This window comes from Dunckerocampus dactyliophorus, chromosome 14 (genome assembly GCF_027744805.1).
Source record: "Dunckerocampus dactyliophorus isolate RoL2022-P2 chromosome 14, RoL_Ddac_1.1, whole genome shotgun sequence".
Lineage (NCBI taxonomy): Eukaryota > Metazoa > Chordata > Actinopteri > Syngnathiformes > Syngnathidae > Dunckerocampus > Dunckerocampus dactyliophorus.
Window position 1 is genome coordinate 17,341,394 of NC_072832.1, and position 22,793 is coordinate 17,364,186.

Below are 22,793 nucleotides of genomic sequence, written 5' to 3' on the forward strand. Positions count from 1 at the left end.
AGATCACTTAAGGCGTACTCACACTAGGTCATTTGTGTCTTGCTTGGGCCTACCTCACACCTTAAGCATGGGTCTGATCCGCTCCCAAGCACGGTACACTTCCCCTTTCTCTGGCATGATTGGATTAAACTGACCAGGGTATGACATAATTGGTCATGCATGTGCAAGCAACATAGCCGCATCATAGAATGGCTGTATTTGCTCCTTGCAAATTCTTAATGATAACCAGCACATTTTGTAATAGAATATGAAGACTCCAAATAATCAAAATGGAAGACCCGTGGTGCATAGACGGGTTATTTAATTAATGCAATCGTTCCTCTTCCAAGTAACTGATGACAGCCGCCACCTTCCACACTAGAGATAATCAGAACGGCTTCAAATAACATTGGAAATTATCCACAAAGTCAAGGAAATTGCATTAACACAGTTGAATGGAAGTGATGGGCCGGGCAAACGGGTCAGTCTGAGCACAGCCAGCACTGGGCAGGAAAGGGAGGGGGAAGTGCACCCGCGGTACAAATAGCCTATATTGTATGCCCGAATAGCAGAACAAACATACTTAAGTGCTTACTAGATGAATCGTGATCACTTGGCTTTAGATTTTTCTCGTATGCAACGTGCAGTCTGAATGCTTAACCTCCGCACAGTGAATACTCATAATGGTCATGAAAGCTCCTGCTCCCTGCTCAACAAACCAGTTAATTATTCATGGGCCTTGGTGCAAGGGAGAAAGTTAATTTGCTGCTATCATTAGAGCAGAGTTCTGTGCTGGTCCAAATGATGGAGAGTCCCTCTACAACTGAAAGCTCAGTTCTTAACCTTTACATGATGCTTCAAAGTCTTTTAGGCTGGATTTACACTGCAGGTCTACAGTGGCCAATTCAGATTTAGTGCCGAAACAACCTGCATTCCAGCAGCAACAACACGGAATTAAACAAATCATCAAAAAATATAAAACGTTCTATGGCCTGACTGACTTTTTCCCCTATTGGTATGTATAGACAGACAGACAAGACAGTAATCTTGGCATTATTCTACTGCAGGGATGTACAAAGTGTGGCTTGGGGGCCATTTGCGGTCCACAGCTATTTTTTTTTTAACACGAAAACAAAAAAAAAACGACAGCAGAAATGGAAAAATCAGCAGTCATTTTACAAAAATAAAGTAAAAATATTAACAGGAAAAAGATTAACGTGAAAAAGTTAGAAAAGAAAAGAAAAGAAAGAAAGATAAGAAAAGGGTATTTTAATTGGTAAGTTTAGCTTCAAAGCCCTGGCTCTCTCGACAAGACCAAAGTTATTTCTATCTATTGTCGCTGTGAGTTCAGTTGTCACGGAGTATGTCGCATCTCAAATGCCAGGGAGAAGAGCGAAGTTACTGGTGCGCTGCTGGTATTTTTTATTGTCATTTATACATACGAGTCTCCCAACTAATGAGTGATTTTTAGATGTGAGCCGTCTCTCACCTGATTTTTTGCATTGGACTGTGAGCTAAAATTTGGTTTATGAGCCGCAAATTCACTGCAGGCATAGCCGAGGACAGCTATTTGGGGGCTTGTGTCAATGTGACCATGACTGAAGACGAGAATGGATGAAAATAGCATGCGTGTTAGATAGTCACCAGGAAAGAATTTCAACACATCAGTAAAACATACGTACATTATAGCGATCTAATTTATCTTATTTTTTATGTATTGTGTAAAACTATGACAGGAACAACGTCAAATTAAAAGCACTAAATGAATACAGAACCACCATCCACCAGTACGAGCCTGGTGTTTGTTTTTTCAGTGAGGTGCACCACACAGATAAACACATTAGCACTGGATAAGGTCATCAAATATGAGGTGAAAGAAAAAGAGGAAAAATACAGTATAGTAGTCTGTGCAGCGTGGGAAAACATTCAATGGTGCATTCAAGCACCGCCAAACAAAGTCACCGCTCATATTAAACATGCAAAAACTGTGGGATTTGATGTAGTTTTTATTTACAAATAATGTTTTTTTTAATTTATTTTTTTTATCATTGCGCCTGAACGTTTCCCTCGGCCGGTGGTTGGGGACCCCTGCCTTACAGCATGCTTGGGCATATGATGTGCTCTTTTACACATTTGAAAACACTGTAAGAATGCCGCTTTCATAGAATTGGCTATTTATTTTCTAATGAAGATGAACGTCTACATCAGCAGATGTAACCATTGAATCGTATCATATCAAATCCAATCGTATCATTTTTTCACTGTATGGAATCGTTCTGTTTTTAAAATATATTGTTTTTTAATCATATCTTAACCCGTGTATCTAGATGTGTATCATCGAGACATTTACTGTACATCCCTACTTAATATAGATAAAAACTTATTTTTATCTGTGATTAATTGTGATTAAATACAAGTTAACAATGGACCAAATGCGATTAATCAAGATGACATATTTTAATCAGACGGCCCTAATATCAACAGCAACCAGTCCATTCATCACCTGACGGGGAGTGAAGGCTTTAAGTAAAGGATTACTTATGATTATGAACAATTATCCGGATATTTTGCAAGTATACTATGATAATAGTGTGTCCCAAATTGCCTGTGTTTTGCATTAGGCTTTTTCGTTTCTCTAATAGTCTTTGTTATAGCTGGCTATTACATTTGGGCAGCCAAATCCACTAAACAATTTTCATTTGCAAATGTTTGCTCCTCCACAGAAGCGGAGAGCCACATTTGCATATTTGTAGTGGGAATTCAGATGTTTCTGATGAAGAATTCATTATTTATTGGCCTCCTGCCTGCTTTACATGCTGATTAGCGAGCCAAGGAAGGTTGGATAGTGACAATAGCACTAGAGCCAATAGCTGTTTTATAAGCAGCAGTGCTTTATGATGCTTATACTAATTGCTGGTGTGATTAGTGAGGTGCGTGTGCCCTCTCTGGTTTCTGTAGCTGTCCTTTGAACTGAGCTCCTGCTGAGTTGAAGACAAGAGAACGGCGACTGTGCGACTAGTACGAGCAGCTGCTGCGGGAAAACACATTGGCGTAATCGACTTTGCACTTTATCTGCTCCTGACAGCCTTTTTCTATATGGTGCTGTCCAGATGAATTAATTTCGAGACGGTCTGAAGGTTTTTGTTGTCGCTATGGAATGATAAGAACCAAGACAGAATAAGCACAGTTGTGTAATAAACAAAACAAAATAGCTAACATTACTTGATCAACTGGGCTTTTTGTCAACCAAATAATAATGGATTTTATTTATATAGCGCCTTTTGAGACACCCAAAACCCAAACCTATACCTCATTCACTCTACAGTCACACACTGGTGGTGGCAATCTACATCTGTAGCCACACCTGCCCCTTGGGTATACTGCCAGAAACCTGGCTGCCGCCATCAAACATTCATGCACTTTTATACACCAGTGTGAGGAGCACAGGAGGCAAAATGGGTGAAGTGTCTTCTGCAAGGACACAACAGCAGTGACTGGGATGAAGGAAGCAGGGCACGAACCACTAACCCTCCGGTTACTGGACGACTTGCTCTACCTCCTGAGCCACTGCTGCCCCAAATAACAACAATAACATCACCAACATCATCAAGTGTGTGCACGTATAAAGATTCCTTCTTGGCATTGGAATAACATTGCGAGTGATACTCATGAGATGTTTGTCAACCTGAAGTCTTATTTTTCATGAATGTAGTGTGCGTGGAGTAAATTGTGATTACTTAATTGATTTAATGAAAATTTCATGGAAATAATAAACAGTACTTACTGTACATTCATGCAACCATAAATTGAAATCCATAGTTTTTATTTCATAGAGCATAGAAAACCTATTTACGACTTTCTAAATAGGAGTTTTAGCATTATTCGAGTCATCTAGACATGAAATTACACCTCTATAATAACTTTTCCCCAATATTGAAGACGTAATAACAGAAAATAAGCCATAACATAGAGTCACATGTTAGCATTGACAGCGTACGACCTGCGGTGGCTATTGTCTCATCAATGTAACGTTACTGACACCTTGTGACCAGTGTAGAACGCTACTGTAATGCCGCTGCTTGTGGTTCAGGAGAGACTCACGTTGCACTTAAAGCAGCGAACGCATATGCAGTGAACATTCACAAAGGAGCTGTTTTGAAAAAGCAGTGAAGCCGAGTGATTACGGTACATGGGATTTTCTTTTTATACCGACCACTACATTCTTGTCAATGTATAAATATACCTCACTGTCCTCTTAAGAGAGACGTCATGTGATGGAACCCCAGAGCAGGGGTTATGTACCATGCCCAATGGCGACTTTGCAACGCTTGGAAAGCTTGTGCAAAATTCCAAATTGAATTGCGAATCTCTGCCAGATTCCAATTCGATTCCAGGAATTTGAATGGAGGTTGCAAATAGGAAGTACTTGCAACCGAAATGACAGTTGTATTGAAATTCCAATTGGCGACTTTGATATACTGTATTCCAGAATCATGCTTTAAAATGTATTGAATACGTGACAGTTTTACATACAGTATTTCATAGAAATAGCATTACTATGTACCTCATGATGTACACATTATATTTTAATTACAGCATATGTTTTTCCTCGGCAATTAAGAAAAAAACTGATTATTTAATTGGTGTATTTAACTTTCAAATTGTGGTAAAAGGTGGAAAAAATTCTTGATTTCACAGAAAGCTTTACTTTATCCAAGTACCGAATATGGAGGGAATATGAGTTTAATTTTAGTGTTTGTAAAGTCATTTTATTATTTAAGCCCAAACCTTTGCCAAACATCAAACAACAAATTCTTCCTGTTACTTTGAATTTCTCAGAATTCCAATTAATTTAATTCCACTTCCAGTCATTCCAAGTCAAATTCCAATTCAACATCCCGTGGGGGGTGGGACCAATTTAATTCAAATTCCAGTTATTCAAATCAGCCCTGACATTTTGCACAAGTCTGTTGCTTTATTCTTTATTTTACTCTTTATTTCCTGTAGCAGTTCTGAAACCCATGACTGTCTGGTCACCGAGCCAAAAGTCACTGAAAAAGAACTACACAACACTCGATTCATCTATTTTGTTGAAATCCATCAACAAATATTTACTAATACCGTGTAACCTTGGTGTAACCCCTCAAATGTACTCTAGACGAATGAAGTGTTCCCATAAGAAATGATGCAAATCCAATTAATCCATTCCGGACATCCAAAAATGTGAACACAAAACACTTTTTTTTTTTAAACAACTTGAAATGCATATAAACGAGCGGAGATCCATAACAAATTTGTGTTTTTCTTTGGTTTATTTCTTGAATTTAATAGTGTTTCTCACCTTCTTTATAGAAAAGTTGGCACTTGCAACTTTCTTTGGCTCCATTGTGGGTTATTTCACTGTGATCAAAAGAAAATCCGAGACGTGGTGTAACTGTGTTAGTTAGCAAAGAACTGCAGAGTGACTCCCTGATGACATCATAGACATGGACAGAGCTGGGGAACAATGACTTCCGGTTCTGGTTTCCATGCTAACAGTAACAGGCAGCTAACAGGGACGTTTTGTGATAAAATGTGTTCTGAACACACGGCTCACGTGTTGTAATAATTACAGCTAACCGCAAAATGTAAGTGAACTGAGACAAAACTTTTGCATACTTTTGCATGTAAACCGAAAAATACACTAACCAGGGCGTACGCTAACTGAGGTTCTACTGTATTAACCAATCAATATACGGTACAGAAAAAATGCCTGCTGATCACAGACTATTGCGTTTGCATTCTGTCCTTGAAATAAACATTTTATAACAGTCTATATGAGGAAACTTGCTTTCTCTGTTTTTCCATGAATGATTGATTGGTTGAGAGCAGTGAGACTGAGACAAACTCCCTTACTGCAAAAAAAAAATATATAAAAAATCGAGTTAATCAGGCTGCATGTATTTCTTCAAAGTATCTATGCAAAGTAAGCACTTTCCTTGTGGTGCTACATGGTAGCGGTTACGTTCATCATTTCAAGTGACCTGTTTTACCACCACATTATTCTCTTGGCCAATGTTTACTTTCCTCTGAGTCTGCATGAAACTACCGTCTTCACATTCATTCGTCTTCACAGAGACGTCTGAACCTCCCCAAAAAAGACAAGCACAGTCGAAAAGCGGCTTTATCGAGCTGCAGAAGCAAAAGATTAACTAATGTTTCTCTGTAGGCAATGTCAGGTCCTTGGCGGATGTGGCCCTTCCAAGGCTCAGACTGGCCTGGAAAAGTGTCCTATAAGACAAGCCAGAGTGTTTTAAAGCACCTCTTAACGGCAATGTTAAGGGCTATCGGCTTAATAAGCATGAAAAAATAATAAAGTATACGCATGGAAATATAAAGTAACTTTCTTGTTTGTTCAGTTTTTTTATTGGCCTGCGGCACATTCTAAAATTGTAATTTAACAACAAAACAACGCCAAAAATAAAGTCAGAATAGTTAGAGAGGTTGTAATCTAACGAGATATATTTGTAATTTTAAGACAATAATGGTAAAATAGCAATTGTATTATGAGAAAGATTTAAAAAAAAAAACAACAAATAAAGGTGTACATTTTGGAAACTTAGATTGCGGAAAAAGTTATGTTACGAGAATAAAGTCAAAATATTATGGGAATAAAGTCAATAACGAGAAGAAAATGTATTAGAAGTAAGTTGAAATGGGGAAAAAAAACCATCATAAATGGAAATAAACAGATGTAATTTTACAAGAATAAAAGTCAAAATCAAGAGAAAAAAGTTATATTCTGACAAGAAAAAGGTTGCAAATTTACAAGAATAAATAATAATGTAATTTTAATAGCATAGTGTTGAAATATTAAATAAAAAATGTTAGTTTTTAAAAGTCGAAATATTATGAGAAACAAACTAAACAAAATGATGTCATGTTTATATTTTTATTTTATATCATGTGTATAACAAAGGGAATAAAGTAACCATATTATGAAAGGAACATTTACAAAGAATATTTAAGAAGAAAGTTGAAATAGTTGGAAAATTAAAAAAAAAGAGGAAAAATGAGAACAACATGAGCATGACCGAGGTTCATACCAGTACTAGTAAGAGGTTTTTTCACCAACAGCACAAAGCTGAGATGCAGTTTATTTTTTTTATATACAACTAATACTATAATCTAACTTATATACAACTAACAGACAGACAAACATCTGATGAGGTAGAGTGTGTGCGTGTGTGTGTGCTCTGTATTTACAGGCGCTTTCATACGTACTTGTGTAGAAATTACAATGCTAATGATGGGAACAAAGGAGCTTATAATAGAGGAATAAATAATTTTGTGGAATTGAGATCAGGCATGTGTAGATGTGCATTTTTGAATAAATGTGGACCATATTTTGATGAAACGGGGTGTTCTGTGATTACAGTAATTTATGGAGACATTTTCTCTATTGAAAGTTGATCTATGAGCGGATTCTTCCAATGTGTGATGGTCAGTTGATGTCTTGTTTTCCATTTTAGGGGGACTGCTTTCTTGTAAACGGTGTAGTTATAGTGTGGTTATGTAATTGCACAGATGACATGTCTCCTAAGATACAGAGGTGAGGAGATAGACGGATGTGGCAGCCTAATATGTGTGACAGGTGATCTGTGACTTGTATCCAAAATTGCCTAATTGGTGTACAATGCCAGCAAGCATGCATGCAGTGGTCTATGGGGTGCTGTGAGCACAAGTGTATTGATTTGATCTAGTGAAACCCATTTTATATAATAGTTCACCTGTGCAGTGTATTCTGTGGATGATCTTAAATTGAATGAGTTGAGTTTGGGTTTTTGCAGTGAATGAAGTTATTTTTACATATTTGAGGCCAGAAATCTGGATTTGGGGTGATGGAAAGATCCTGTTCCCACTCTGAAGTTGGCCGGGAGATTAGAGTGTCAGTAGCGTACAGATGCAGTTTTTTTCTTGAAATATATATAACCACACCACTTAGCATACCTACATGTGTTGGTTCGGATACCATGCAACTGAGAATATATATTTTTAGCACGCGGGAAAAATCTATCACAACTTAAGCTGTCAGCATCATTTGAATATTTGAAGTGTAGATACAGTATCAGACATCAGGGTTTTGATAACACTTTCATTAGGGGGTTTATTAGGTTGGTCAACTACTCGACAATTCAATTCGGAAGAGTCTGATTCGACTATCAATCTGGCAGTTGAATCATATAAAAATATCATGTGATGAAGATTGTACCATTCTGACTACATTGGGGGTGGCCAGGCTGCGGCTGAGCTTACATTTTTACAAAGAAAGTCTTTCTTTTTGTTATAAATAACCTACTTTGATACAGAAACAACCTAATTTGTGCTCATAAAAATGTAAAATTATGTGTGTGACCTATACTTACCATTCCATTAGTAAAATCATTCGCTTCAGTGGCACAATCCAAAGCAGTTGAGTAGAGCTCTAGCTTTGAATGCTCGGAAGACTGTCAGCATCGACGGACTTCTTGGCTCATAATGGCGACTAAAAAATCATCCAAAGTGTGGAAGTATTTTGAAAAGATTCAAGATGATTCCAGAAAGTGAAGTGCAACTTCTGTCACCAGCTTTTTTCATATCCAACGTCACTGAATCATCACTGAAAATCACTGAATATCATTTCAAACGGGTTAGGGCTGTCTGTTACCCCAACCTCATTTCATATCCCGACTGAATTTTCAGGCAAGAATGTAGGCTGCTAACTGAGTGTTTCAGCAAGTTGTTGTTTCTCAAGCTACGTTGTTTCTATTCTGTGTGCGCGTCTCTGATGTGTGCCGACGGCGACCGTGTTCGTCTTCTTTTCTGTGTCACTAAATGAATAAAGGTACTGGTTTTGCTCGCCTGCCATGTTTATTAGTTTCTCTAAGTGTTTTAGCCCGTTTCTTTGAGGTGAAAAAAGTCTCAGATGAGATCTGTTTATTTGTGAGGATTGGCATTAGCTCTGCTCTGAAAAAAAAACAACAACAAAAATCGAATAGTCGACTATGGACAAAATCTAACATTAGGTTCGACTACTAAAATCAGTATTAGTCAAAGTCAGCCCTAACTTGTTATTTTGAAAGAATGCCAGGTTGCTACCAGATGCTGAAAGCCTTCCTGATAGCCATGCTGAGCAGAAATCTATTTTTCCCCTCCGTCTTCATTCCTGTTGGTCCATCTTTGTTGTGTCAGTTGAGTCGGTCCGGAATCGGGCAGTCAGCCATGTCCATCTGCCCCATCCATCAAGCTTGGGGCCGGGTGGCGCACAAAGGGTGATGGCTGGCAGAGAGGAGGCAGATGTTTTTCAGGGACTCGTATGTGTTCACAACCACCAGGGACATCATTATGTGGAGGACAGAGAAACATGTAGCTGATTAACAGCTTATTAAGTCAAGGACACCGACACACAATGCTTTCATTTCACACATACGTATATACAGTATATTCCTCCAGCCATCCATTTTCTATACCGCTTCTCCTCTTTAGGGTCGCGGGGGCATGCTGGAGCCCATCCCAGCTGAGTTCGGGCGACAGGTGGGGTACACCCTGGACTGGTCGCCAGCCAATGGCAGGGCACATATAGACAAACAACCATTCACACTCACATTCATACCTATGGACAATTTAGAGTCTCCAATTAACCTAACATGCATGTTTCTGGAATGTAGTACTGATTCTTCTTCGCCCCTCTTCTCCTCTTCCTCTGTACTTGGGGTGAATTCATAGCCCGACGCAGCCCGAACGCAGCGAAAGTTCCTCCTGCACTGAAAGTGCTATGTCTGCGTGCTCCCAAGTCTGTACTGAGGCAGTACTCACCACCTATGGACCCCAAATTTTTCCCACATTTTTGCAAGTAGACAGCATGCTCTTGCAAGTGCGATGGGTTGGGACTGGGGCTTAACAGTTGCACAATTAATGCCATGTTACTTGGTTTCCTTTTTAATTTAGCAAGTGGCAGCAGGGTAATTGAACGAGTTAACAGAAACAAATGGCCCCAAGACCTGGTTCAGTAAAAAACTTGCAAGGTTTGAACGATTCGGTCGATACACGACCATCTCTGCTGTTTGTCTAAAATACTCTGGTCATCATTTTGTAGGCCATCTGTACCGTGCTAGACTTGGACGAGATGAACATTCATGCTTTGGTCCCTTTGCTCCTGTAATACTGCAATTTTTTGGACCTGGTGGACTATTTCCAGTCTTATTTCGAGTCATTCGCTTATTTTTTTGTGCAAGTTATGGGCTGTGTAATCTTTATCACACGTTAACGTAGTCGTGGGTGAGCAAACAGTCCGTGCCTTGTATTTGACTTATTATGAAATATGCCGGTTATCATTAAGTACTTACGTGGAGCGATAACCTTACAGGCATTCTATGACTCAGCTGCGCTGCGCGTATACATATGAATAAAAATCTGTAACCCGCATGGTTAGACCACTGAATCAGACCACTGAATGAGAGTCGAGAGCGCTAGTCGATCAAGCTAGAAGTCCGGACTGTCAACTCGACGTCCAGCACGACTCTTAAGGTGAAGTTTACCAACGTAGATCCCCACATCCATGCTGACTGGCACCCATTACACATGCAAATGTGTCGTGCCCTGGACCATAATTGCCAGTTGTGGCAAAGGAGGGAAGCGTGCCAATCTTGAGCACTCACACTACCCAAACATGTTGGTGGTGAAGTGGGCCTAAGCGCTGTACAACTGGCCTGGTGTGAGTACACCTTTTAGACGAATAAAATTAGTAATGACAGCCATGACTGTGACAGAGATGCTATCCTCATTAGGCTTACACCTGTAACACTTTAGCTATAAGGTAGTTACATACTGTTGTCTCCCGGAAAGATGCTTTTCAATGAACAAATCCTAACCTTAACCTCCCAAACTCCCTTTTTACATACAAAAAAAGAAAGGTGAGGAATTCTGAGGCACATAAGGTTTCTGGACACAGAGTGTTGTGCAAAGTAAATCAATTAGCACATCCCTGAGGGTGTGTCAGGAATTTAAGAATTGAACAAAGTGAACAGTCCAGCAAAGAAAGAGCTTTAGTCCTGATCCATGACAATGGCTAAATTGGTAATGTTGAAAATCTCATCTTGTGTGTCTGCCTATTCCCTGAATTGCCCCATGTTTCCTCTGAATAGGCACGTCTATGTTCTGTAGTAGAAGTGGATTTACTACAAATCACATCAGCCATGTCAGGTCTTCTTTTTCATGTTTTCTTCCACTCTTTCTCGAAGCCTCAACCTTTTATCACCTAAGAATTCAATATTGTATGGCTTGCCGCACCATTTACTATTATGATATGTGTGCATGTGATATGATTTGAGTGGTTAGACCAATAAATGGGCCCAAGGTGATGAGCACGGTGAAAGCTAAAGTCTGTACACTGTAATATCATTTTTCAACCCTACAACACCGTTTTCTTAAAACAAAACGAACAAAAACATGTTATATTTCTCCTGTCGGCACTGATTAAATATTTTGTGTGAAAAGAGGATGACAGAAACATAAACCAAGTGTGAGAGTAAACTAGTTTTAAGAGGTGGACCTTTAAGGATAATGAAAATATATTACAGCCGAGGTCGTATTTTTTTTTATAGTTATGGCGCTAACTTTTACTGCTGCAAAGATAAATGTGTCCTACAAGTCCGCCAGGGCTGCAATCATCAAAAGTCAGATCACTGTGGAAGTTTCACCCTTTGAAATGAGTTAATACATTTTTCATCAATGCTATCACACCTACAGACATCAAACACTATCTTCTTAAGAACGGAAAAATCTTCCCTGAAGTCTCTGAAGGTGATTAGGGATTAAATATATCCAGAAATGTAACAGAAAAAACAATTACATACAAAAAACAATTATAAATAAATGAGACAAAGTAAAAAAAAGTAAAAAAAAAAAAAACAACTTGAAGACATTTATTTAAACAAAAGTTAATTATTCCCTTCTTTTTTTTGTTATCCTCTTATTGAGCAACCTGTATTAACATAATAAAAACATCCTCCAAAACCTCACCAACCATAAACCTCACCACACATCACTGGTGATGGGGGCGGGAAGAATTATCAATATGCATTGTCATATTGGTTTAGGAAGTCATGGTCTCCATTGAAAAACTGCAATCTCAGAGAGAATGGCAATGCATTGTTTGAAACAACCTTACATTTGGAGATGCACTAGCCAACACGCTAGCCACTCGGCACCTGTGCGGCCAGTGCCTTATATTCATTGCAAATTGCATATTGACAATCTGAAAGCTAAACTTAAAGAATTCCAGACCACGGACATACTGAGCTAGCAAGCTTGTTCCGGTGTGGAGCAGGTAGTCACTCGCATGCCAATATTATTGTCGGCAGAAAACCTGATACCGATATGATCTAATATCTAATTTTTATGCCAATATCGGTTTCTCTATATTATCGGAGCGCTATTTATATACGATGTTTTTTGTAAGTATTATTTTTGAAAGTGATACTGAAGACACTTTGACTTTATTACTTAGAAATTAGCCAATTATTTGTGTCCAACAATTCCTTGCTGTGTTATCTTTTGTTGCGTCACAAATCATATGAGACCTGTAATTGACCCACGACTCGTCCTCAATGCGAAGATCTAAAGGAGGTGTGATTAGCTTCACGGAACATGCGCTCACTTCCCTGCCTCATGGCCAATCTGTCCTTTGCATTATATGTAACAAGCCAGTATGGTGGGAGACATGCCTCGTAGTGATCCTTTCTCTCTTGGCTGAAGACTCGTTGTTCCCAGTTGCTGTTAGTCTGCCTTCAGCTGACAGCGTTGGCGGCCGTTCTTTTGGCTTTTCCTCCTATCTTTTTGCAACTTGTCAGGTCCAGTTTAGCACTTGAAGGCAGGATGTGTCAAAATCACATCTCATTCTCTCTCCAGGCGGTCTCGCTCCCAAGGTGAGTCAGACCTCGTCACCACTCTTATGGAGACATAACCCCCATAACGTGGCATTGGTAGACAGCCAGCAGTTAATAGCCTGGTCATGATTTGTCAGGGAAGATACTCATCTGTTGAGTGGGGGCAATTACTTACAGCAAGGTTACAGCGTTTGTAGGTGCACCGCGTGAGGGGTAAAAGCTGGATGGTCAAATGTGATTGTGCATGTTGGGTGTGTGACAAGCAGTTTTGGACAAATTTAACATTTTTAAAAAGTGATTAGTAGAGTAACTGTATTATTATAGTTACTGTGGTGCTCTGGCAATAGCAAAGAGGTTTTTTTTTTCTTTTTTCATTTAAAAATTCGGGAAAAATATGGGAAACTGTTGAAATGGGAATACGTGTGTTTCCCGGACAAAACGGGAGGGTTGACCGGTATGATGCTTACTTTTAACACAAGTGTAAAAAGAAAAGAGTTTGAGCCGTGTGGAATGAAAAACAACAAAATGCTCCACCTAAAGTGAGATGCACATGCTGAAGCTGGACAACAATAGTGGCACATACTGGAGTCTTCCTGCTTTGAATGCAGGTCTTCTTGCTTAATGTAACTCCTGGGGTGTTTCTACTTGTTCTTCTCTTACCACTTCTTCCTTCTTTTATCACAGCTAGTTGAGGCCGGTGTGTAGGAATAAGCATTGCAAAAATGTCCCAACCAACGAAAAAGCAAAAAAACAGTAAACAAAAACTCAAAATAAACTACAAAAATTAACCGGTTGGTGTTCCGAAAATGAGGTCTTGCGGGATTTGCAGGATTTATCTCACGTGATGTTATGATGGTGGCGTGAACTTTGTGTTACTTTTTTCTCGGACATTCTGTAATGTAGGAGGTTCTACTGTAATGTATTTGTGTAAATGTGTGCACATAGTGGCCTAGTGGTCAGCATGTTGGCCTGTCGGTCAGAAGACTGAGGATTCAAATCTCTGTTTGGGCACGTCTGTGTGACGTTTGCATGTTCTCACTGTGCATGGGTTGTCTCTGGGTACAGTAATTGGAGAGTCTAAATCAGTGGTCATCAATCTTTTTGAGTGCAAGATCACTAGTCTCGGCCATGAATCAAGGCAAGACCTACCTCACCTCCCCAATATTCATATATAGGCCTACATTTTGTAGAAAGGACTTTAAAAAAGTGACACATATATGAAGACAAAGCTTTGTGGTATTACTGGTTCTTAGTTGTTGAGGTCAACATTTCATTTTTTCTCATTGTACCTTTTGCTCTGTTTTTACCATTTTTTTCTGGGTTTTTTAAAATTTATATTTAGTTTCTGCAGTGTGCCTCTGGCCAATTACAAAAAAAGCCATGGTCCGCAGTTTGGGCACCCCTGCTTTTGTGGCTCTTTGTCAGGGATTCAATGTGCGGTGACGGGTTTATGAGTAAACCACAACTCTATATAGCTTGATGGCTTCCCATTGCGGACGAGCAATAGTGGTTGAGTTGAGAGGAGAGGGGGAGTTATGTTTGGTCGATGCGTTAGAACAGTCTGCCGTAATGATCCACGTTGCCGCAGCGGGTGTGTTTTTTTGGAGTTGCACGTCACGTAACGCTTGTTGCTTGTGGGGCGAATATGTGGCGTGCACTGTCACCTCCGGGTTTCGGGACTCAAGGCTTGGGCTGGAGAGCGGCGAGGCGTACGGGCGTGTTCAGTGGCCACAATGTGTGCCTGTTGGTCTCTCTGCAGGCGGGAGGGCACTAATGTGATAATTCATTTATTTTTCTTTATATTTTCAGGATTGACCGGAAAAGTCCCAAAGGCCAATTGGTCGATCCCGATCAACGTGTTGCTTGACCCCTGTTCTAAATTGTGCATAAGTGTGAATGGTTGTTTGTCTATATGTGCTCTGCGATCGGATGGCGACCAGTCCATACCCTACCTCTTTCCAAAATCAGCTGGGATAGGCTCCGGCTTACCCATGACCCCAATGAGGACAAGCGTTATATAAAATGGATGGATGTGTGGTCATGTGTTTCACACATTTCTACTTTTTCTACTGACTTTGTACTTGTTTGTCTCCTTGGTAGAGAGAGTTCCTGGCAGCTACGACTGAAGAGGACATATTTGCTCATTTGGGTCTCGAGTACATTGAGCCTTGGCAGAGGAACGCGTAGGCATCCACTCCTCCTTGGCCAAATGACATCTGACATCACTGCTTTCTGCTCCCGCTCTGATTCACTTTTGATTTCCGTACTTTTTTGTGTTGCTGGGTTGTTATTTTTCTGGATTACATGCTTGTGTATGATTCGTAATGTTGCTCATTCAGTGAATCCGTGAATTTCTCTTGCAGATGAATAAAGTGTCTATCCTATCTTTCACTGTTATCTGAATGTGAATAAAAACTCTTCTTCACCATTCACTGCTTATGCAGCACTAAGTGTTGCAATGACACATGCAACACAATGGCAATTGTGGCAAATGCCTGCAAGGTGCAGAAAGGGAGACTGAGAGAAGCACAGAAGGAGAGAGGTAGCAGAAAGGGCGTGTGAGGTTGCGAGGAGACAGGAAACAATGAAAAAGAGGGGTGAGAGCTTGTCGAGCAAAATGTTGCAATCACTCTCCCACCAGGAAAGTGCTCAGCATGAAGCACAAGAAGGTCTTGTGGGAATTGAGTGGCGGGTAATGAGCTTCAGATAAAGCGCCTTCTGTGTCGCCATTTAGCCTCCATTTCAGTTTGTGTCCACTGCAGATCATTTAGCTGGCATTCGATTATCCAAAGACTTCCAGCTCTCCTTCTTCAATGGAGACGTTAGACTAAAATTAGAGGCAATCATCTACAGTGTGAATCCACGAAGAATGTAAATGTGAGGGGACTGAATCAGTTGAGGCACGTGGAGTGTTCCGTGTTGAACCATTAGACATCATTCACAATGCCAGACTAACATCCATTCCTCTTGTCTCTACAAATTGTATTCAGGTTGCTTTTATGAAGACTGAACAGCAAAAAAGAACCCAAACTTGAATTAGATCCAAACTGCATGCGGCGGCGGTTTGAAATGCAATTTGAATAAGATTTTCCAAACAAGGTTACTTTGGCTTAGCCTGGGACCAAACTTGTGAGCTTCTTGCAAACATCTCTTATGAGACAACTACTGTAAAGATTCAAGATTCAAGATTCAAGAGTTTTATTGTCATGTGCATGGTAAAACAGCAGTTATACCATGCAATGAAAATCTTATTCTGTTCATACTCCCAAGAAAAGAAAGGAAACACGAGAAAGAATAAGAACATAGAAACATAAACACATAAACATATATACCAATAAATTAAGCAACAACAACAGAAGAGACATTAATACAAGCAAATAATACAAATAAATAAATAAATAAATAAATAAATAAAGTGCTATGAGTGTGTGCGTGTGTTGCGTGCGGCGTGTGCGAGTGCTTCGTTGAGAAGCCTGATGGCCTGTGGGTAAAAGCTGTTTGCCAGCCTTGTGGTCCTGGACTTCAAACTCCTGTAGCGTCTGCCTGACGGTAGGAGTGTGAATAATGAGTGTTGTGGATGTGTGCTGTCCTTGATGAGGTTGTGTGTTCTGCGTAGGACTCTAGATGTATAAATGTCTTGCAGTGAGGGGAGGGCTGCCCCAACAATGTTCTGTGAGGTCTTGATCACCCGCTGGAGTGCCTTCCTATCACGTGTTGTACAGTTACCGTACCAAACAGTGATGGAGGCGGTAAGGACACTTTCCATAGTGCATCTGTAGAAGCAACTCAGGATTGTGGTGGACATGCCAAATTTCCTCAGTCTTCTCAGGAAGTACAGTCTCCTTTGGGACTTCTTCAGAATTTGTTGGGTGTTGTGAGACCAGGTGAGGTCCTCGCTGATGTGTGTGCCAAGGAACTTGAAGGTTTTCACCCTCTCCACCTCAGTCTCATCAATAAACAGGGGTCTATGCGGCTCCTTTTCCCTTGTTCTTGGGTCAATGATCATCTCTTTAGTCTTATCTGTATTGAGAAGGAGATTGTTATCACGACACCAAGCTATGAGGTCCGCCACCTCTCTTCTGTATGATGTTTCAACACCACCAGTGATCAGTCCGATGACTGTAGTGTCATCCGCAAATTTAATGATGCTGGTGTTGTTCTGGGAGGCCACGCAATCGTAGGTGAAGAGCGTGTAGAGGAGTGGACTCAGCACACACCCCTGTGGGGTCCCAGTGCTCACAATTCTTGAGCTGGATGTGCGGTTGTGGACTCTGACTGACTGGGGTCTGCCTGTGAGAAAGTTAAACACCCAGTTACAGAGGGAGGGAGACAGGCCAAGTGTGAGGAGCTTATTTGTGAGTTTGTGGGGGCAGACTGTATTAAAAGCAGAGCTATAGTCTATAAATAGCATTCTGACGTATGTGTCCTGGCCCTGTAGGTGAGAAAGGGCTGTGTGGATGGCAGTGTTGACTGCATCATCCGTGGACCGGTTCTGGCGATATGCAAACTGTAGAGGGTCCACAGTTGCCGCCGGGATGCTCTTTTTGATGTGGGTCATGACTATTCTTTCAAAGCACTTCATAACAATAGGAGTGAGTGCTATAGGGCGATAGTCATTCAAGCAGGTCACGTTGCTCTTCTTGGGTACGGGCACTATGGTGGTGGACTTAAAGCAGGTCGGTACAGATGCTTGTGCAAGCGACAGGTTAAATATGTCAGCAAGCACATCAGCTAGCTCTGATGAGCAAACCCGAAGTGCACGTCCTGAGATGTTGTCTGGCCCTGCTGCTTTTCGTGGGTTTGTTTTGTTTAGAACCCTGCGCACATCAGCTGATGTCACCATGAGAGGTGAGTCCTGTGTGCTCCCCAGGTTCAGCCACCCTCTCTGCTCATCAGGAGTTTGGGTGTCAAAGCGGGCATAGAACTCGTTCAGCTCATCTGGAAGTGTGGTATGGCTGGACGTGGCTATGCTACTCTGCTGTCGATAGTCTGTTATGTGCTGGAGCCCCGCCCACATGCGCCGAGGGTCTGAGGTGGAATAGTAGCCCTCCAGCTTCTGTCTGTACTGTCTTTTGGCCTCCCGTATGGACCTCCTCAGGTCATATCTGGCCTTTTTGTAGTCATCAGCGGTGCCCATGACAAATGCAGTCGAACGAGCACGTAGCTTAGCCCTTACATCACAGTTCATCCACTGTTTTTGGTTAGGGTATTTTCTGTAATACTTGGTGGTGGTAACAGTCTCTATGCATGTGCTAATGTAGCCAGTAACAGCAGAAGCATATTCATCCAAATCAACAGTACAATCTTCCCTCCCCGCTGCAGTTTTAAACACATCCCAGTTTGTGCAGCCAAAGCAGTCCTGAAGTACTTGATCAGTTTCTTCATTCCACACTTTAACTGCTGTACGTACAGGGGGAGCTTTTAAAAGCTATTTCATTTCCTAAGCTTTTATTCCGGGTTCTTGGGACCGCATTGCTGTGGGAGAAGTAGTCTGTCACACAATTTAAAAAGGTTTTCAGATTTGATTAAACAATAGAACTGTTATACTGTATTTGGTTAGAGCACTGGACTCTATCATTGACAAGAAAGATGGACGAAGAGAGCTCAGAATGAAAGTACACAAAGTCTATGTAGCCGTTATCTCTAGAAAGTGAGAGTTAAGTTTGTGTAGAAGTGAGAGTTAAGCTTTTGTGAGTGAGAACAACACATCAATTGTGTGTCTCACAGTATCTTTGCAGGTGTTGTACAGCTATGATTGTGCTATGTGAGTGCATGTGTCTGTGAGAAGCTCTTAGAGTGAAAATGCACTGAGCTATTAGACTGAATGTACTGGTGTAATAATAACGTCTGGCACAATTAGTTCATTCACAGTTTAACACAAAACTTAAAGGAAAACTGCACTTTTTTTGGAATTTCGCCCATCCTCACATATGTCTTTCTCTTTTATTTCATTTATTCTGATCCGCATTTGGCACATAAGAAAACCATCACACTTTTGTTAGAAATTTTAACTATAGCCAACTATCCAAATATTACTTTTTAAACCAAAAAATATAAGAACACCCCCACCGGCTGGCAGCTGTTACCAATAGTGGTTTAAAAGAACAGAATGAACAAATAAATGTCTATATTTGCCACAATTCAAAGTTAAAATTTGTATACATTTTTTTTCGGCCTGAATAAAATGATTGCCATTCATGACTTTCACTCACTGCTACCTCGTATCTACGTACATTTCTATAGTGTGTGCACATACACACAAGCAGTCTCTGAGAAGTGACCAGAAATTAGGTGTCATTGTGTGGTTATCATAGACCATACGTATGTTCAATGATAGCTAGGGTCAGTAGCTAATCTTTACCCAACTATTATAGGCTGACAACAAACATAAATCATGTATGTGTTTGTGTGTGTTATGTGGGGCGTGGCCTGCAGTGTTGAAGCAGAACGAGGGCGGGGTATAGACGTTCGAAAGTTAGCGCCCTCCCCCAGTACAGTATGTATTACTATGCAGCAGTCCACTGTTAACTGTTTACTGTTAAATATTACAGTATTTAATTCAGTGTAATAGCTCAGTGCATTTTCAGTCTAACAGCTTCTCACAGAAGGCCTTTTCAGACTCACGTAGCACAATCAAAGTTGCACAACGATCACAGATAACTCATGGAAAGTACTGAGAGGAGAAGATAGTAAACAGACACGCAATCAGCATAGTTAGAACCAGTTCGAGCCACTCTCTCACACACAAACTTAACTTCCACTTTCCAGGTACACAAGCGTAAGGTTCACTTTCAGGAGGGGTACGGCAACTACTATACAGAATCAGTTCACTTTGATTCCTCGATCTTCCTCATTTATCCAGCACTATAACCAAATATATTGCTCTTATTTTTTAATTCAATTTTAAAAGCTTTTAAATTGTGTGATCATTGACTATTTCTCAGATAGCAACGCGGTCCCAAGAACCGAGAAGAAAAGTTCAAGAAAATAAATATCCTTTCCAGTACAGACACCAATTTACACATTTTCCAAAATACTGTACATAATATCTGGCAGATGACTTAGTAAATACTACACATATGAAACACGGTATTACAGTACTCAAAAACAGACAAGTTTACAAAAGAGTCAGGAGGCATCATGATTACCAGAATGTCCAGCAGAATATTTTGCTTTGCTTGACCTCCTGTGTGATTTTTATCAGCAGAAACCGCTTACCAGCTGAGAGACTTAATACCGAGCTGAACAACCTCAAGTGAGTGTGCTGTCACTCTGAAACTAATTAAAATACATACAAGACCAACACTAGGCATGGTCTCTACGACAGGTTGGAACACTTAACAATGCCTGGTAAGTATTTAAAAGCAATTATTACAAACAAATGAGAAATTACCCACTGAATTGTATTCTCCCCCTCCCAATTGTCCATGGAAAGAAGAGATGATATACATTTCCACAGGAACCCTGAGGAGATAGCATGTCTCCCTTTTCGGGACGGCTGCTTGAAATTGTATCTTTTTGCTTCAGTGAATCACACTGTAAAAAAAAATCTAAGTCGGTGAATCTAGAATTGACAGCCGCCTGGCGAGGTTATTTTAGACAATGAAAAGATTTTGCGCTAACATCGGTGTGTTAAGTTTCAAGTATTAAGTTAGTGACACAGAAAGCAAGATGAACGAAAGCGAAACATGGTCACTTTTGACGAGTGGGCATATCACACCTCAAAAATGTGCACATAAAATAGGAACAACATGGCTTGAACGAGCCTTTACCCATTTGAAATGATGTGTCATTATGTGTGCAATTGCCCATAATTGGGCAGCTACATCTGATGGTGATGTGTTCGATACCTAGATAACCTCATTGGCACCATTCATTTCTTCTATCTCCAAGAACAGCCCGCTTCTTGTTTTGAACTATTATGTTGTCTGTTAGTATGTGGAAAAAATTCAATTACCAATCAATGTCCAAATGTCAATGACACATTTTTTTTCCACGTAAAATTCCCAACACCGCACATCTTCATTTGTTTATTCATGACTTTCAGCCAAACACGACTCCTTTATTGATGCAAATTATTGCATTTACATCTTCAAAGTCTGGCATGCACTACTTTTTTTTTTTTTGCACATTTGATGTCTGAGGTCTGACTCAGTTGACAGATGTGTGACTACATGATAAATTGCATTCAGAAATAAGTGCTGATTTACCTCTGAAAAAAATGACTTTTTGCTGTTCAATCAGTTTTACATGTCTACTTGTGCAATCATTTTCAAGCTTCAGTGTTCACTCACATTCCCTTGCCAAAGTCCCCTGAAGCTGGACATATCCATCATGGCACAGGAGCTAGCTATTGGTAACTTGGATAGAAAGTCTTTCCTCACCCACGCTCATGACCTTTTAATAACCATGCGCACTTTGTTATTTTGCAGTGTAAAATGACATATGGTCGGCCTGCAGCTCTGTCTATTTGTCACTGCAGATGTTACATGATTGACCGAGAGCATGATGATATGTTGACAGTTTGCATTGATGGAAAGTGCTCAAAGATTAATGGGCTGCTCTTTGAGAAGGACACATACACTCGAGGGAACATGCATCAAACGCCAAACCTCTCCAGAGACAACCTGAAGATTCTGTGTGAAGTGTTGCTTTCCATATAAAGTTATATGACAAAAGGTCAACTCTAATATGAATCCACATCAAACGTGCGATGGTAGCAAAAATAAAATAAAAAATGATCAATATTTAAGCTTGATTTACTGCCATAATCATAAAAATTGCATCAACTACAAAGCATAGCAACACAGTATATGTAGATTGTCTTGGAGAATAATGCATTACGGACAAAAATATATTTTTACAGTTTACGGCTGCGTACTAGCTTCATTCCAGAGCCAGACAATAAATCTAAAAACGTCCATGCATACAACCACAATGGACTACGGGGGCACAACAAATGTGTTTGGAAGGTTAATTTTTGCTTTTAGGTTTGTTTTGTTAAATAATAATGTCAATATGTCATGGCTTTAATGTCTTTAATGGGATATGTGGGTTCTTTTAAAATGTTTATACAAGATAATATATGCTAAATAATTAAGTAAAAAATGTATGGTAAAAAAGCCTCCAATCACACTCCTCAACATCCCTGGGAAAGTCTATTGCAGGGTGCTGAAGATAGGGTACCGCCGTTAGTGAAACCTCAGCTACAGGAGGTGCAATATGGTTTTCGTCCTGGTGGCACGCTACTATGTGCCATTCGGTCCTTGTACAACCAGAGCAGGAGCCTGGTTGTCATTGCCAGCAGTAAGTCGAGTCTATTTCCGGTGAACGTTGGCTTCGGCCAAGGCTGCCCTTTGTCACAATTTCTGTTCATAATTTTTATAGACAGAATTTCTAGGCGCAGCCAAGGCACTGAGGGGGTCCAGCTTGGGCGCCTTACGATCTCATTGTCACAGTCAATGTGGTCCTAATTGCCTCACCAGGCTGAGACCTTCAGTGTTTGGTTTGCAACTGAGTGTGAAGCTTCTGGGATGAGATTCAGCACTCCAAGTCCGAAGCCATGGTTCTCAGTTGGGAAAAAAAGGGACTGCACCCTCCGGGTTGGGAGAGAGGTCTTGTGAGGGAGGCTTGAAGGATGAGGTCGGTGCAGCGTCTGCAGCACTGCGGTCGCTGTACCGGACCGTCGTGGTGAAGAGAGAGCTGAGCTGGAAGGCAAAGCTCTCAACTTACCGGTCAATCTATATTCCCACCCTCACCTATGGTCATGTGCTTTGGGTTGTGATTGAAAGAACGAGATCAAGCATCCAAAATGAGTTTCCTCCATAGGGTGGCTGAACTAACCCTAAAAGACAGGGTAGAGCCGCTGCTCCTTTACATCGAGAGGAACCACTTGAGGTGGCTCAGGCA

General features: G+C 40.6%; 1 protein-coding gene across 1 annotated transcript in view; it reads left to right on the forward strand.

The window, feature by feature from the left end:
• dntt (deoxynucleotidyltransferase, terminal) overlaps window positions 1-15,236 on the forward strand; it is a 113,974-nt gene extending 98,738 nt beyond the window's left edge. The window contains exon 11 of the mRNA XM_054798802.1: window positions 14,985-15,236. Within this exon, the coding sequence (XP_054654777.1) occupies window positions 14,985-15,071 (87 nt within the window). The 3' untranslated portion in view covers window positions 15,072-15,236. The remainder of the gene's footprint in view (window positions 1-14,984) is intronic.
• The last annotated feature ends 7,557 nt before the right edge of the window (window positions 15,237-22,793 follow it).